This window comes from Wolffia australiana, chromosome 15 (assembly GCF_029677425.1).
Source record: "Wolffia australiana isolate 7733 chromosome 15, ASM2967742v1".
Classification (NCBI taxonomy): Eukaryota; Viridiplantae; Streptophyta; class Magnoliopsida; order Alismatales; family Araceae; genus Wolffia; species Wolffia australiana.
Window position 1 is genome coordinate 3,593,241 of NC_135849.1, and position 16,932 is coordinate 3,610,172.

At 47.6% G+C, this 16,932-nt stretch overlaps 1 protein-coding gene across 1 annotated transcript; it reads right to left on the reverse strand.

Annotated features, from left to right (window-relative positions):
* Nucleotides 1-350: 350 nt before the first annotated feature.
* On the reverse strand, nt 351-14,681 carry IBR1 (indole-3-butyric acid response 1). Its single transcript, XM_078587185.1, has 6 exons — nt 14,445-14,681; nt 14,227-14,343; nt 1,493-1,627; nt 1,294-1,419; nt 694-795; nt 351-616 (listed from the first exon to the last, which is right to left on the reverse strand). The coding sequence occupies exons 1-6, from the start codon at nt 14,562-14,564 to the stop codon at nt 467-469; spliced, it is 750 nt and encodes a 249-aa protein (XP_078443311.1). The 5' UTR covers nt 14,565-14,681; the 3' UTR covers nt 351-466.
* Between the last annotated feature and the right edge of the window lie 2,251 nt (nt 14,682-16,932).

A 16,932-nucleotide genomic window follows, 5' to 3' on the forward strand; every position in this document is an offset into this window, starting at 1 on the left:
CTTCCTCTCTATCTCTGTCTCTCTCCAGTTCTCTCTCTCTCTCTCTCTCTCTCTCTCTCTCTCTCTCTCTCTCTCTCTCTCTCTCTCTCTCTCTCTCTCTCTCTCTCTCTCTCTCTCTCTCTCTCTCTCTCTCTCTCTCTCTCTCTCTCTCTCTCTCTCTCTCTCTCTCTCTCTCTCTCTCTCTCTCTCTCTCTCTCTCTCTCTCTCTCTCTTCTCACCCCTCTTAAAAGATATTTCTTACACACACATCCATCATTAAAAGATAGCCTCCTTCTGAATCAGAAGTACTTGCCATAAAACCTAATTTTTTCATTCATCAGAAAAAAAACTTTAAGATAGGCTCGTCCTGATGATAGACAAATGAAAGGCTATGACTTTATCCTCATAAACATAATTACAGTAATGATTTAATATATAGTCAAATTCTATTGCAGAAAATTTTATCGACGAATCTCAGGTCATGCACTCAGAGCCGAGACGGCACCCCACCTGCCACAACCAGGGTCTCTCCTGTAATATAAGAAGCATCATCAGAGGCCAAGAATGCAGCCGCTGCTCCAATATCATCCACCGTTCCAAGCCTCTTAACTAAAGTCCGGTTCTCAATTTCGTTCTTCTGCAGGAAAATAAAGAAAAATATTACAATGTTGATTGTCCAGAATCAATTTCCGTCATCATATTAATTCGACTTACAATGGCCTCATTTGATAATAAAAAATTGGAGAAATGGGTGGGAACAAATCCTGGGGCAATGCAATTCACCCGTGTATCAGGAGCCATTTCAGCTGCCAGCGCCTGGCCCAAAAACATCAACACATTTTTTGTTAAATTTCAAGGAGTAAAAAAAACAGTTCAATTTATACTGGAGGAAAATGCAGATGCGGCAAGTAAGCGAGTGTCGCATGGGGAAAAGGATTTTTATTATTATCCATTAAAGAAAAAAGAAATTAAATGGGTGGAAGACTTCAAAAGATCTGAAGAAACCCTTTTTTTCTCCGGTGAGACCCACATTTCCATCAACCTTTATCTCTGTCCGGGGAAATCATAGTTTACTTGGGTTTTCGTTCTTTTGACTATTTTTAAAAGTAAATTTGATAGAAGGAAGGCTTCTTTCCGCAGAACGTCAACGCAGTATAGTAAATTCAATGTAACAAAAGTGATCTTATAACTTGAAAATCAAGCGGGGAACTACAGAGTATTTTCAGGGTTCTAAAATAAACATAAACAAACGCCAAGAAAATCACCTTAAACCTAATAGAAAAGGCAAGAACTCTTTTTTATAAAAAAATTCACCTTGGTAAGCCCCAACAGAGCAGTCTTGGTAACTCCATACATGAACATCGATTCACTTGGATGGTAAGCAGTAATCGAGGAGACAAATATCACAGAGGAGCCCTTCTTGAGATATGGCGCTGTGTCCTGGCAGACAACTGACCTCGTGAGGCTAACAAGAAGGGTATAATAAAACCACTAATTAAACCAGATTAGTTACCTTTATGAGCAAAATTGAACCCTTCACGTTGATCTCCCATATTTTGTCAATAACAGATTCTTCAGAAGCCAGTATGCCTTCGATGGATGGATTAGCGGCAGCATTCGAGACAATAATATCTATATTCTTATATTTCTGAAAGAATAAATAAATTTTAGTTTCACAAAGTAAATAACGTTAAAAGTTAATGTGGAGAAAAAAAAGATGACTCGTAAATTTTAGTGAACTCGGCCTCACAAATCAACTGCGGCTTTACATACCAACATTCATATTTAGACACTGATAAGCGCTTCAAGCAGGCCTACAGGAGACGCCGTTTTAGGAGGGCGGGAAACGGCACAACGGGCGTCGTTTTAACTTCAACTCACTTATAAATTGAGTGGTCTGAGAAGGAGCGAGCATGAAAGATTTCAACAAGAAGCCCAAGCGGCTAGAGGGGGGCGCGGAAGCTGGAGCAGTCGGAGCAGTTCCCGTCGGCCAGCAAGAGATCGAGACCAATCTCTCCCTTCATCAACTATCTTCCTCTTTCCTTTTGATTTGAGTTCTTCTATTCCATGGACAAGATCTGGAACTAAAGAGATTGAGATTAGGAACTGGAATGCGGAAGCATGGCTTTGAGAAAAGAAGGGCGATGATTTCCATCAAAACTACAAACCGCAACCCTGCATCTGAACAGATAGGCATCTCATTCGAGTCTCTCAAAAATGTATTAGAGGATGTGGAAATCCAAATAGTACCCGCTCAAGATTTTGGAGAGAATGTCCACCAATTGGCCAGCAGAAGCCACATGCATGGAAGGTCAGACTGCTAGCAAAATGGAGATAGCCACCTATTTCACAGTATATACACAAGGGTGCACATACCTGAAAGTTAATCTTGACACATAAGGACTGAATCCACATCATTTCTGGTGCGGTACCAGCCATAGCGCGAAACTCTGATTCTGAGCTGGAACTAGAAACCATATTTTGCTTCTTGCTTCTCCATGTTATAGGGTTTCCACCGAAACTTCCTGCCGCCTCTGTCTCTAGCATATACAGTATCCGTGTAGGTGGTAAGGTCCTGGGGAAATCTGTAAGAGAAGAGCATGGGACAAGCAAGATCTCGACACTGAGGTCTAATAGCAACCACAATATTCAACCACAAACATGAGAATAGTGTGAACCTGATGCATTCTTCACTCGTAAGTATCAAAGAAGGAGAAAAAGACAAAGAAAGGTTGTTACAGACACGTGCGGGGTCGCACAGGGGAATGTGCTTTAAAAGCTCCATCGAGTGGGAAGAATAAGACAGATTTTTCAAGAACCAGCGGTCAAGCGACCGGAGGCCAGAGCAGCGGGAGCCCACGGCCGGAGGGAAGCTGTTCGAGTCAAATCCAGTTCCACCTATCTGAAGTCTATTTTCTATTCTTGTTTCTGTTCATGAATCAAGCTACATTGTAATTTGGAGTTTCATATTACATTCCTAAATCGAGATCCACAATCTCCTGGGAATTACTCTGGGAAGTGGTGGTATCAGAACCAGATTCCAAACGATAGAGAAGGAAACGATCTAGAGTGTCTTTGATAGAATATAGAGAAAGTTCTACGGTAACTTCCCTGATCAGATCGAGGTGGCTGCTGCCGGATCAGTCTGCACAGCAACAAACTTCAAGCGGGAAGAATCTCCCTCCTCACGACGAGATGACACAAACAAACTTCTTGCCCTTTGATAGGAAGGCCGCCCCTTCTTTATATAGCAATTCCCGCGCTTATTTGAAAGGTTGCACGTGCACATCAGTTCGCGCGTGCGGAGGTAGTCTGGAGCCTTCTCTTGCTTTGGTAAGTCTTCATCAGAGACTTATCAGCCTATACTTCAAGATGTTCATGCCACTTCTAAACAAGACCTCTACCCCAAGACTGATTTACAAAAGTACGCAGAGATGGCATTTGATGTTTTAGGTTAGATTGCTTCTTTTCTCTATAAATAGCTTTAGGAACCCCCTCAAGGTGGGCAGTCAAGAATTAATGTAAGATCGGCTGCTTGGCTCATTGTCTCAATCCTCTCAATTTCGGTTGTGTCCCCTCGACCATCCAGCAATCCCCTACCCCCCGGATAGCCGTACCAAATCTTCACAAAGCACCCTCCAATCTGATGCATACCCCAACGATCTTAGACGATCCCAGCCCCTGCAAATTGTCAACCCGCACTGTGTCTACAGATGGCACGTTCCCCGTCGATCCATGTCTCCTCCATTTGACCCCGCCGATCATTCCTATTCTACTCTCCGACCATTCTATTCTTATCAGAGGGGTCACAACACAAGGAGAGACAGGATGGAGAGCCAGGAACCTTATCTGAGGGGTCACAACTCCTACAGAAAACACTCTTCATTGATCATCCGTGCTCCAGCCATGCAGTATTCTGCTCGCACAGACACTTGTAATGTTTTAGGAGTATTGAATCAGAGCTCTCGTTCTAAGGAAAAACAATTAAGATTTGAAAATTTGTCAGATTTCAAACAGAAATTTGAGCGCAGTTATGGTTTTCCCTCGAAATATCTTCGACAACAATTATTCAACCAGCATCAGACTGGCACCATTTCAGATCATAGTATGAACTTTGAGCTACTTGTGGCTTATCTTCCTCCGATGGATCAAGAACTTGGAAATGGCACATCTTAATAGACTCACTCAATCGAAAATTTTGCTCCAAAATCCCGTGGTACCAACCATTTGGAATCCAGCAAGTTATGTATCTCTATCAAAGCAGAAGCAAATCTGACAGTCCTGTGGCAAACCTGGCCGACAGGACGAAATCAATCGGCTATATTTCTGTCCATAGAGGCATGCTCAAGACCCTTGCACGCAACTACTATCAAATCTTCATCTTCTTCTTCAAATCTTAGTCATCTCCCTCCTAAATACTATCAAGAGGAATCTGGTCAGAAAGGAGCCCTGTGAATTTCCTTTACAAGTCTCTAGATGATAGGAAGAGTTTAAATAATAATCTGGTTCATCGATTCCAAGGCTAAATACCAACCATGTGCTCCTTGATATGCTGTCACATTCCTGCACAAAAGATTTACTGAGAGATTCTTTTGTAGCTTTTGTGAAACCTGCCACGACTGCCGCTGATTTTGGCATCATAAAACTTGTAAAGAACAGTGGGGATCAATGACGATTTAAGTAGTAGAATGATGAAGCTTTTGAAGGCACAATAGCCTTTGAATGTATTTATATTTGCTGCCAATCGGGGCCCTACAATTATTGGGCCCAGAAAAAAAATAAAAGCGGGTCGATGGCCAATGTGAAGGATATCAAAAATGGAAACTGGACGACAACGTCAATGATGAATCATCCACTCGATCGCTCCTTCTTCGTCTCCCGTAGGCATGACGATCAGAAGAGTTTAATCAAGGGGGAAGTCATCTTGGTCGGCACTGGAGCTTGACGATCTCCGCCGTCGGGCACGATCTCCGCCGTCGGCCCCGACGGTGGCCCACTCGTCGTCGGCACTTGCCTCGTCGCCGACGCCGACGGCCCCCCCTCCGCCGTCTGCTGCAAAATCTCTCGCCTCCTCCAGCCTCTCCGTCGGCTCCCGACCCAGCTTCCACATCCAGGGTGATGAAGATTTCTGCCATGGAAGGGAGCTCGAGCGAGAACCGGAAACCCTAGAGCCCGAGGAAGAAGAAAGAAAGGACTGGGGGCGACGCTGCCGGTCGGTTCAGGGCGGCCGTTTTTTCCTGAAGCAGGGTTCCACCCCTCTCGCCGACGTGAAGGATCTGCTGAGGGTTTCCTTTGGCGCGATTGTGCAAAATACATGGCACGGATATACGTTGGAAACCTGGACGCCAGTTTTACTAAAAGGGAGCTTGAAGACAAGTTTCGGGCCTACGGCGCTTTGAGAAGTGTATGGGTGGCCCGTAAACCTCCAGGTTATGCTTTTGTTGAATTTGCTGACAGAAGGGATGCTCTTGATGCTATCAGTGAGCTTGATGGCAAAAATGGATGGAGGGTTGAGATGTCTCATGGGGGAGGTAGCCATACTCGGGAGCGACATGTGGGGTCGGCTATGAAGTGTTATGAGTGTGGCGAGCCGGGGCATCTTGCCAGAGTGTGCCGACCTAGCATCGGCTCCAGAGGGATGGGAAGTGGAAGACGCCCGAGTCCTAGCCCCAGGCGACGAAGAAGCCAAAGCTATGGCCGTAGGGCCTGGCGGGCCCCCCCGCGCCACGGACCGAATGACCGGGAGGGCAAACGGCGAAGTCCAGGCCGTGCGGGGTCGGAGGCCGACGCTGGCAAACGGAGTACTTTTGCAGACATACTCCGAGAAGCTCCGCGTGGGGCTGGCTCTGGTGCGCACCCTTTGACAGCCCGATTTGCCCAGCGAGAAGAGCATTCCACACAACAGAAGCGACGGCTTGAACGAATCAACGCGACCCGCTGCTCCCGGTGCCTGGGACGCGGACATGTCGCAAAAGACTGCAGAGATCCAGTAATCTGCCGCCGATGCCGACGCACAGGTCACCGCCGATCCGAGTGCCCAATGAACCTAAAGCTGGGAGGCCGTGCTGACTCGAGAAGTTTCGCGGAGTTCAGAGTCACCTCTCTCATCGGGGAGGTTCAAGGAGGCGCTCCGACATTGGAGGCAGTTCAAGCAGGTTTGGCGGAACACTATGCCCCGCTTTTTCAGGCGGAACTCCAAATGGTGGACGAGAAACAATTCCTACTTAGAAGATTGCCTCGGGCAGCAAGAGAAAACATCTGTGGATGGCACCAGCAGATGCCGGCGCAAGGAACAGTCAAATGGCGGGGAGTCAAAAAGACAGACGGGGGATGCAAGATAAAGAACGGTACGATCTTGGTGGAGGCTCATGGCATTCCGTTCGGATATCGCTCAGTGGAACACGCAGCCCATATGGTGCGAAAATTTGCTCGCCTTCGCCGGATTATTTCCACCAAGCTGGAGAGCGGAGACCCTCTAATCACAGTGCTTGAAGTGGAACCCCACAACGTCGGCATGCTCCCTCGATCAGTTTTATGCGAGGCGGCCCCAGGGGCCCCGGTTGTCCAGCTCTTGGTGGTCCCACCGCCTCCTCCTCTTCCTCGATCGGCCAACTTTGTGATGGTCGGGAACCCCCCCACAGGCATCGAAGGGGACGGACGGTCCACCAGGGGAACCTCAGGGCCTCAGGCAGGCCGAACAGAGTGGAGGTAAAAGTCTGCGGCGCTTTCCACGATTGGCTCCGAGAGCGTTTCTTCGCTCATTCAAAATTTGGGGCGCAATCCTCCGACAACGCGCGATGCAACTCCTGAGCAAGCAGCCAAGAATGACTCATCGGAGGGGAGAGAAGCATGGACTCAAGCAACAAGGGAAGGTGTCATGGCAGACGAAGGGGCCACCTCCCCAGCTGCCCCTATCGCGGCTGAGCCCAGCTCCCAGGGGACAGCGCCAGAACGTGTTGAACATCCCAAGACGAGAATGATTGCGGAGGCAGCAGGAGCTACGATGGCTTCGACAGTAGAGGGCGCCACGGTAGCCTCCCCATGAATTGCCTCTCATGGAACGTGCGAGGCCTCCGTGACGAGCGAAGGCGAGGAGTAGTGGGAAGATATATCAATGAATGGGGGGCAAAGGTGGTGTGCATCCAAGAGACTATGTTAGAGCAGGATCTACCCCAAGTGTGGGGCGCCCTCGGCCGGGGGGGTGATGGAGCACAAGTAACCGGTGATGCAATTGGCCGATCAGGGGGTATTGCAGTGGCTTGGAGGGTGGAGGACTTTGATAAGCTGGAAGAGTGGAAAGGGCGGCATGTGGTTGCGGCCCGTTTGTCCAACCGTGAGGACGGGCGGACATGGGTGGTGGCCTTGGCCTACGGACCACCGGCCTCACGAAGAGGGGAACTGTGGGAAGATATTTACGCCTTTGCCCACAAATTTCAGGAGCTCCCGATTCTCATTGGTGGTGATTTCAATGTGACTGTGGCGGCCGAGGACAGGCCGAATGGCTTGGGGGGGATGGACCCAGGTTCGGCGGAGTTCAGGAACCTACTGGCCAACTGTGGATTTCAAGAAATGGGGCCCTCGGACCGACGATTCACCTGGCGAAGCGCAGCAGGCCCTCTGGCGCGCTCTCGACTCGATCGATTCCTATGCTCCATCGCGCTGCTGGAGATGTTTCCGCTCGCAGAGGTCACGTCCCGACCCCGCCCTATTTCTGATCATACTCCTATTTCCTGGCAGGCACAAACAGGAACTGCAAAGCCCCCCTATTTCAAGCTAGATCGTTCCTGGTTACGAGAGGAGGGCTTCAAGAGGCGAGCTGCGAGTGGTGGGGTACTGTTCCTGCTATCGGATCAGCCGCACGGCTGGCTACTAAGCGGACAGGGCGCCGCCGACACCGCGTCGACTTCCGCCGGAAGATTCGCGAGGACCGGAACCAAACCAGGGACGCTGCTCTTGCGGAGATACAACGATGGGACACAGAGGAGGATAGCCGGCCTTTATCAGCGGAGGAGTTGGCGACGCGTCAAGCCCATCGGGACGTAGTGGCTGAGGAGGATTTAAAGACTGAAATGGACTGGCGACAGCGATCACGGCAGCTTTGGCTGGCGGCAGGGGATGCAACTACCCGCTTCTTCCATCAAGCAGCAAGTGGGAGACGAAGAATGAACAAGATCAACCATTTACGGGTGGAGGGGACAGTGGTCAGCGGCCAGACAGAGGTTGGACGTGCCCTAGCTAACCACTTTCGGGCTTTCTACCGTCGGGGACCGCGTAACAAATGGAAGTGGTCTGGAGCCGACGCACCCAGGATCTCGGAAGAGCAACGAACTAAGCTAATCGAGCCTTTCTCAACTGAAGAGGCTCAGCTGGCCATTCGTGGGTTGAATGCTGAAGGGGCTCCGGGACCGGACGGCATGCCAATTTTCTTCTACAAGGAGTGCTGGGATATGGTGGGTCAGGAGGTCATGGCGGCTTTTGAGGAATTCCGGAATGGTACCTGCGAGATGGACCGGCTGAACAAAGCTTATATCGTGCTTATCCCAAAATATCCGGGCGCTGAACAAGTGGGAGAGTTCAGGCCCATCGCTCTCCAATCGATATACCTGATCATCGCCAAGGTACTTGCCAACAGATTCCGCGAGGGAATCGGCTACTTAGTGAGCCCTCTTCAATCTGCTTTTGTCCCGGGTAGACACATGGTGGAGAGTGTGGTTGTGGCAGAGGAAATTCTTGCGGCCTGGAGGCGAACAGGCACCTCCGGATTTATGTGGAAGGTGGACTTCGCCAAGGCATATGATACGCTTGACTGGCGATATCTCTGGAATGTATTGCAAGCGTGGTTTCCCGGAGGTTTGGGTGCGATGGATGAAGCTCTGTGTAGCGACCAGCACTTTTGCAGTCCTAGTCAATGGCCGACCTCAAGGGGGCTGGATCCACCCCCAAAGGGGTATCCGGCAAGGATGTCCACTGGCCCCGCTTTTATTTATATTGGCGGCGGATACCTTGACGCGGTGCTCGAACGGTTGTGTGCAAGGGGCTGCTCAGAGGATTTCACACCCCTGGCTGGCCTAGCGGGATCCCACTCCTTCAGTATGCAGACGACACTACTTTTTTCATCGAGGGATCGGTGGAGGAGGCTGAGAACCTCTCGATCTTGCTGGACATCTTCTCCGATTTCTCTGGACTCAAACTGAATAGGGCCAAGTCTACACTCGTCGGTATCGGGCTATCTCCAGAAGATTTGTGTCAGTGCTCCCAACTTCTATATACGCCGATTGGCTCCCTGCCCATTCGGTATTTGGGCCTGCCTCTCACTGATGGCCGAGTTGGAGCACGGGAATGGCAACCGGTGGTGGAGAGGGTTGAACAACGGCTGGGAGGCTGGCGAGGTCGTCTCTTGTCTCGAGGAGGGCAACTGGTCTTGGTGAAGGCTGTGCTAGTCGCGATTCCTCTACACTTCATGTCAGTCTTCAGGATGCCGGTGAGCGTTCGTAGAAGGCTTGAAAGCTGCATGCGGCAATTTTTTTGGAGCAGGCCCAGTCAAGGGGAATCGAGGGGCGTGGCCCTCGTCAGCTGGGACACTGTATGTCTCCCCACGTCACAGGGAGGCCTCGGTGTCAGGCACATTCAGCACACCAACATGGCTCTGCTGATCAAATGGGTACGTCGACTGATGCAGCCTCCATCAGATCAGGTCACGGCGGTCCTGCACGACAGCTACGGAAGGGGAATGGACTGGGAGCAATGGGCTACACCCCTCCGAGGGGACTCCGCTTTCATCAGGGGGCTGAGGGGGGTCTTCGCCAAGGCTCAGCCTCTCTTTCGGCCGAAGCTAGGGGATGGAACCAGCCTTCGGTTCTGGTTGGACGATTGGACCGGTCTTGGGCCCCTGCGAGACCTATTCCCCAGATTATATGGTCTCTCGCCCGCCCCCAGTGCCCCGGTTCGGGGGATGTGGGACAATGCGTGGTGCCCAACATTACCTGCCCATCTTTCCGAGCAACGAATGGAAGACTTCCTCCAGTTACAGCGATTGATTGCCTCTTTGCAGCCGCAAGAAGGGGCGCGGGACACCTGGGAGTGGCGAGGAGCCAGTTTTTCGGCCAAAACTGCATACCGCATTCTGCGGGGACAGAGGAGTCCAGCAGACCGCTCCCTCATTCCCCGAAGTCGAATACTGTGGAGGCGGCGAATCCCACTGAAGGTGAAAATCTTCGGCTGGCTTCTCTTGCGGCGTAGACTGGTGACGCGACAGTTCCGTCAACGCTGGTACCCGGGGAATACTGCCGAATGTGTCCTATGCTCCGGGGCGGTGGAAGACTGTGGCCACCTGTTCTTCCAATGCCCGACGGCCCAGGCTGTGTGGCAGGCGGCCAGGGTGGGTAGCGTTGACCCCGCTACTGAAGAGTACTTTTGGAACTCCATCAGTGGTGGGCTGTTCCGCCGGGAGCCGGAGTGGCAACGGATCTTCGCCCACCTTTGGGCGATATGGCTACACCGAAATGAAGTCATCTTCAAGGGGAGGCCTCCCTCTGTCGATGCTATTCTGCACGACGCTAGGGGATTGGCAAATTTTTGGAAGAGAGGTGGCTGTGGCCCCCTGATTTCGTCCCCCTTGTAATGCATGACTTGATTTTCTATGTCATTATATCAATGGCAACGGGGGGTCCCTATTCTGGGGGACTCTCTCTATTTTCCTCAAAAAAAAATAATAATAAAAGCGGGTCCCTTTATAAGGGAAGCATATGAACGAATTTTTGGCAGTTGTTGGCGCAGCTAACAAATGGAACCACAATCTATTATTTCAGAAATTTTTTATCAACACAGATCAATTTAGACTCAAAATTTTGAATTACCAAAAGGAAATTTTGAATTACCACCATCAGATGATCAAAGTAATGGGCCTGGACTTTGGAATTCAGTTCAAGTCAAGGAAAAAAAATCTTAACCAACACCTTATCCAGGTCCATGGAAAACTCTGAAGAAAATACAAATACAATTGTCGTAAGCCAATGGAGAGACTGGACCACCACTGGTCGTGAAATTTCTTCCCATGCAAAACTCTCACAGATTGAGGCTGAATGCTCATCAGACCCATCCAAATATCCCATACATTCCATCCATCAAGGACTATTGTGCCTACAAAAGATGAATCATTCTACAACAGAAATCGTCATTGATCCCCACTGTTCTTTACAAGTTTCATGATGCCAAAATCAGTGGCAGTCGTGGCAGGTTTCACAAAAACTACAAAAGAATCTCTCAGCAAATCTTTAGTGCAGGAATGTGACAGCATGTCAAGGAGCACATGAACAAATGTGACCATTGCCAAAGGCATAAATTATCCAATCTCAAATCTGCCAGTTTACTTCAACCATTACCTATTCATACAGAGGTTGTCTATTCATCAGCCAATTCTGGAAGACCTCCACAAACTACCAGGAACTAGTTTATCATTAAGCTCTTCCTATCATTTAGAGACAGGGGTCCAGACAGAAGTCACCAATTGCAGCCTAAAATGTTGCTTGCGGTTGTTTCACAGCTGATCATCCTAAAGGTGGGGTGGAATTTCTTCCTTGGGCTGAGTACAGCTACAATACATCTTTACACACTTCAATTAGCATGTCTACTTTAAAGGCAGTTTATGGACGAGAACCATCATCAACCACAGTTCACCCAGTTTTTCATGTCTCATAATTAACGCTTTGCACAATGTAATTCGATGTCCAACACGAAATGATAATCCAAGATCTCAAAGCGCTTACAGAGGGACGAGGGAGGGAAGTGGCGAGAGATAATCCCAGGGTAGAGAGAGGAGAAATGGGGAGGGTGAAGTGGCGAAGGATGGCCAACGAGCGGTTGTTGCTCGACGGGCGACGACATCCGGCCCCCGAGCACAGAGAAAGGGAGAGTCACAACCGGAATGAGGGGGGGAGGAGGGAACTAGAGAGACTCACGGTGCATCATACTTCCTGCCCTTCCTGGAGGTAGGGCTTAAGTAGGAGCTGAAGTGGGCTGTGCCTGCACATCCGAAATGGGCTGCTGCCGGTTTTCTGGCATAGACACTCCGGCGAATCATATCAGATATCCTCATGGGTTGTCGATGTATGAAAGGCTACCGTATATTAGTTCTGATAACACAGCGGTAGCTACATTACCACTATCCATTATTAGATAGTGGCATCCTATAACATCATGCTCGATGCAGTTCAGACCGAGAACATCATCCTCATCGTTATCTATATGATAACCATTTCCTCATAGCAAATGGATGGTTAATCCTTACTCTCACGACTTTCCGCATCCATGTCCTCTTCCTCTCCGTCATTGATAACACTTAGCAGCTGAGGTTTGGGAAAGAGAAAAAATATCACATACATTAACTCGTTGAGACTCGTATAATTACAGATTACATGGTAACAGGCCAGGCACAATAACTGTCCTCAAGTATCCTCACATGCAACAGGCCTACTTAACCATATTTTTAAAAAATACATAAAAGAAGGGGTTGAAAGAAATATAACAACAGGCGAGAGGGGCTTTAAGATAAAACAGAAAGAAACGGAATATAGAGGAGCACTGGCCAACAGTGACCTCCTAAGTTTTTCCCTCTCCCAAGATTCTAATTCGAACCTGATACACTAAATTCGGTATCAAGAAATGGAATTATCCAAGAAGAATCAACGATTTACTCAATTCCAAGCCAAAGGCAAATATCCAAGAAATGTTCTGAGTTCCATCACTGATGCTAGAAGAAAAAAAAGACAATAGGATTGGCCGCCTGTGATGGACATAATCCTCTCCGGCCGCGGATGGGATCTGCTGCTGCAGCCTCCGGCACTCAGCTGCTTCTGTTCCCTATCTGAATTCGATTTGCTGGAAATGAGGATGGTCTCTTCTCCTGCGCCGTTTCTTCCCTTTTGAACTGATTGATACGTGCAAACACTCGGGCATGTGTGTCCTGATTTGCTTTCCTTCCCTTGAAACGACAACAGTACATTCTTGTAAAGAATGTAACAGAACCTCCCCACCACACTAAAAATAAGAGGGCAAACAACCATTGAATGTAATAGGCTAGAGCAATGGAAATTCTCGAAGATCCAGCGGAGAGGTAACCAATCTGGAGAGCTCTCCAACAAGGACACACCGATCCATCAGCGTACGGGCTATACTTCTATCTTGCCTGTAGTGTCTTGTGAACTATTCTCATGGCAATTCTTCTAATTCATCTCAGTGCATAAAATCGGTCCTGTATTTCTTGGTGCATAAGTGAAGGGTCATTTTTCTCTCTTATTTCTGTGTTTCTTGATCGGATCTTTAAGGATATATGTATCAGCTTCCCATCTTGCCCCTCATCCATCCTTCTTGTCAGTTACGATCATCTGAGCCTCAATTATAATCCTTCAAAGACTAAAAAATGAGGGCGGATCATATCATATCCTCCAGTCTCCCTTCATCTTCCAAAACTTCTTGCCCTCTTCAGCCAATTCTTACCGTACACAGAGCAAATCCTAGTTTTTAAATATTTGAATTTTGCCGGTTTGAGATTTAGTGGATGAATACACTAGACTCAGTAGGAAAAAAATTTGTATACAACGATGAAGAAACAATTCAAATAAGAATTAAGTATTACAAGTCGAATAAAAGACTTTTGAGTCTAAGATGTAAGTTAGTTTTTTGAAGATTGTGTAAATTATGAAGCTTCGCGTAGTAGTGACCCCAACATAATGGGTTGGCGGAAAGAAAGACAGACCATGTTCTTGAGGAAATGATTGTACTTTGAACCGAAAGAAATACGCCAAAGATTTTTGAGACAAAGGCAGCGCTTACTGCCATGCTTGTCCCCTCATACATTGATTGGCCAACATGACAAGATGTGCTGTATTTTTTCTTCCCATATTTGACTGTAAACACATGATTTAGGTGTCTACGATTAAGTTCACAATCAAAGTCAACACCTGTTAAAAGAGAAAAATTAGGCAAACAGGACGAAAATTCAAAGAGCGGGGGGACCCAGGGGAAAACTGGAAACTAAAATCAAAACGAACACTGCTCTGGGTTCCAGAAGAACACAACTTTAATGCAAGCAGGCGTACGTAACACGCTGTTAATCGGTTTCCAGACACCAGATTCAACCACTCGACGGCTAAACTCATTTCGGAGATGCGGATTAGCCATCAGAATTACAATTATACGTCGGTTTCAGCAGATTGGGTCCAAATAAAAGAAAATATACATTCGGATTACCTCAATGGTCTTCGTAATCAGATTTTTTCTATGCTGCGCGTTTGCAACATGGCAGACGACGCCCGTGACCTCGATCCCCTTGGCCCTCAGCTTCTCCACGGCCTCATCAACGTTCCGCTGCAAAAATTCCACGGAGAAAGATCTGAGAAACCCTATAATCGATCCGATCGGTGTTAGCTCGCAAGATTACAGGTTGAGGAAGGGCGTATGAAGCGGACCTGCCTGCGCGACGAGATGACCACTGCAGCGCCTTCCCGGCCAAGTCTCTCCGCGATCCCGAAGCCAATTCCTTGCGTCGAAGCGGTCACGATCGCCACCTTCCCTTCCAACCTCTTCATCTCTCAGAAACTCTGCCTCGCTCTCTCTCTTCTGATTCTCCCTTTCACTCTCTCAGTATCTCTTATGCTCTCGCTCTCTCTCTTCTGATTCTCCCTTTCACTCTCTCAGTATCTCTTAAGCTCTCCTCACGGTTTTTATCTGAGCTCCTCTCTCTCTCTCTCTCTCTCTCTCTCTCTCTCTCTCTCTCTCTCTCTCTCTCTCTCTCTCTCTCTCTCTCTCTCTCTCTCTCTATATATATATATATATATCTCTATATATATATATCTATCTATCTATCTATATATAACTCTCTATCTATCTCTCTCTCTCTATCTATCTATCTATCTATCTCTCTCTATCTATCTATCTATAAATATATCTATCTATCTCTCTCTCTCTCTATCTATCTATCTATCTCTATCTATCTATCTATCTATAAATATATCTATCTATCTCTCTCTCTCTATCTATCTATCTATCTCTATCTATCTATCTATAAATATATCTATCTATCTCTCTCTCTCTATCTATCTATAAATATATATATCTCTCTCTATCTATATATATATATATATCTCTCTATATCTATTTATCTATCTCTCTCTCTATCTATCTATCTCTCTATCTCTCTCTCTGTCTCTCTCTCTGTCTCTCTCTATATCTATTTATCTATCTATCTCTGTCTCTCTCTCCCTATCTTTTACCTCTCTATCCCTACCTCCCTCTCTAATACTTGGGTTTGATGGTCCCGTGTGGGTTTTTAGCAAAGACCTAAAACTTATCTAAGTTCATCTTGGGTCCAGGCCCATTTCTTGTTTGGTCCCCATCCCGTCAGATCTGATCCCGGTCTTGTCAGCTTGACTAATCAATGCCAAAGTCAAAGTAGAAAATTTATGTCGATGGTTATATTGAATATAAACATAAGAAACTTCAGATCCGCGGGTGGAATGTACTATTGCCTCCCTTATTTATTTCCACACTCTCTCTCAATCTTTCTCTCGAGGCCTTTCTCCCTCAACACCTTTTAAGTCATCTTTATTAAGTGTGGACGAATAAATCCTCTTTATTTAAATGGGTCAAATACATGGTACATCGGCTCTGCTGAACAAATTTTTGGAATTTTATAAAAAAATATTAAATAAATATTTAAAAATCCACTTTCGGTTTGACCATTAGACCTAAACCTGGCCAAACAACTGGTCCACCTCTCAAATGAAGAACCTAAGGTCCTTGTTCGGTTCAGTCTAACCAGTCCTTGGTACTAAATGTCCAACCCTATTCATCATTCTACCTCTCTCTCTCTCACCCTAATCCTCTACTCCCTTTCTATCGCCCTATCTCTCTATCTCCCTATCTATCTCTCTACCTCCCTCTCTAATCTCTATTGCCCTACCTCTCTCTCTCTCTACCTATTTACCTTCCTCTCTAGCTCTCAATCTGCCACTCCCTCTATACCTCTCTCTACCTCTCTCTCTTTACCTCTCTTTCCTCTACCTCTCTCTCTCTCTTGACCTAGAGAGAGAGAAAGATAGAGAGATTACCCCGCTCTCTTTATCTCTATACCTTTCTCTCTCTCTACCTAGAGAGAGAGAGATAGAGAGGTAAAGAGGACGGGGTAGTCTCTCCCCACCTCTCTCCCTGCCCTTCTATCTCTGTTTCTTTCTCTCTCTACCTCTATGTCTCACTACATCTCTTTCTCTCTCTACCTCTCTCTCTACCCATGTATCTCTACCTCTCCTTCCATCCATCTCTCTTCCCTTTTCTTTCTACCACTCTATCTACCCTTTCTCTCTCTAGTCTCTACTTGACTCTCCTCTCTAATGCAGTCAGCCATCCGTCATTACTTGTCGTCTCGTTCTACAGGGTCCCGTCTCGTTTCGTTCCGGGGTCCGGAAAATGACGGATGACGAATTGGACCCCGTCCCGTTCCCGTCGCGTTCATGAGGCTTACTGATGCGGAATCAACGAAACTTAGTCTATCAACATTCGCGGAGAAAACCGAAGATTCTGATCATGCGCGTTACACATTTGGCGGGAGATTTCGCAGAAATCCGCCATTCTTCGTTGTTCTTCCCCGATCCGCGAAGATGGTGGTTAAGGCAGCCAATCGGATCGAGGTTCGTCCATCCCTAATATCCTTTTTCTCCACCAGCAAATTTTGAAACAATAATTTCATGCCGATAGAACAATCAATCGGATCTCAGCAACGGAAGCAAGCGCAAATAAAATAATTCTGCAATCGCTCTTCTTGATCCGCAAGAAATAATAAGTAGACTCTGCGTGCAAATTCTCGGCGGCATGAATCGCGAACCTCCAATCTCCGATCGGTAAACGTCTTGCCGGCGAACCTTCAATTTCCCGCATCGATCGGGCTCAAGACTGGCGACA

Coding starts and splice junctions, on each gene's coding strand:
- IBR1 (XM_078587185.1), bottom strand. CDS start 14,564: ATGAAGAGGTTGGAAGGGAAGGTGGCGATCGTGACCGCTTCGACGCAA. Junction 1,420..1,492: donor GTTCAATTTTGCTCATAAAG/GTAACTAATCTG, acceptor GTTGTCTGCCAG/GACACAGCGCCATATCTCAA. Junction 796..1,293: donor CTCTGTTGGGGCTTACCAAG/GTGAATTTTTTT, acceptor TTTTTGGGCCAG/GCGCTGGCAGCTGAAATGGC.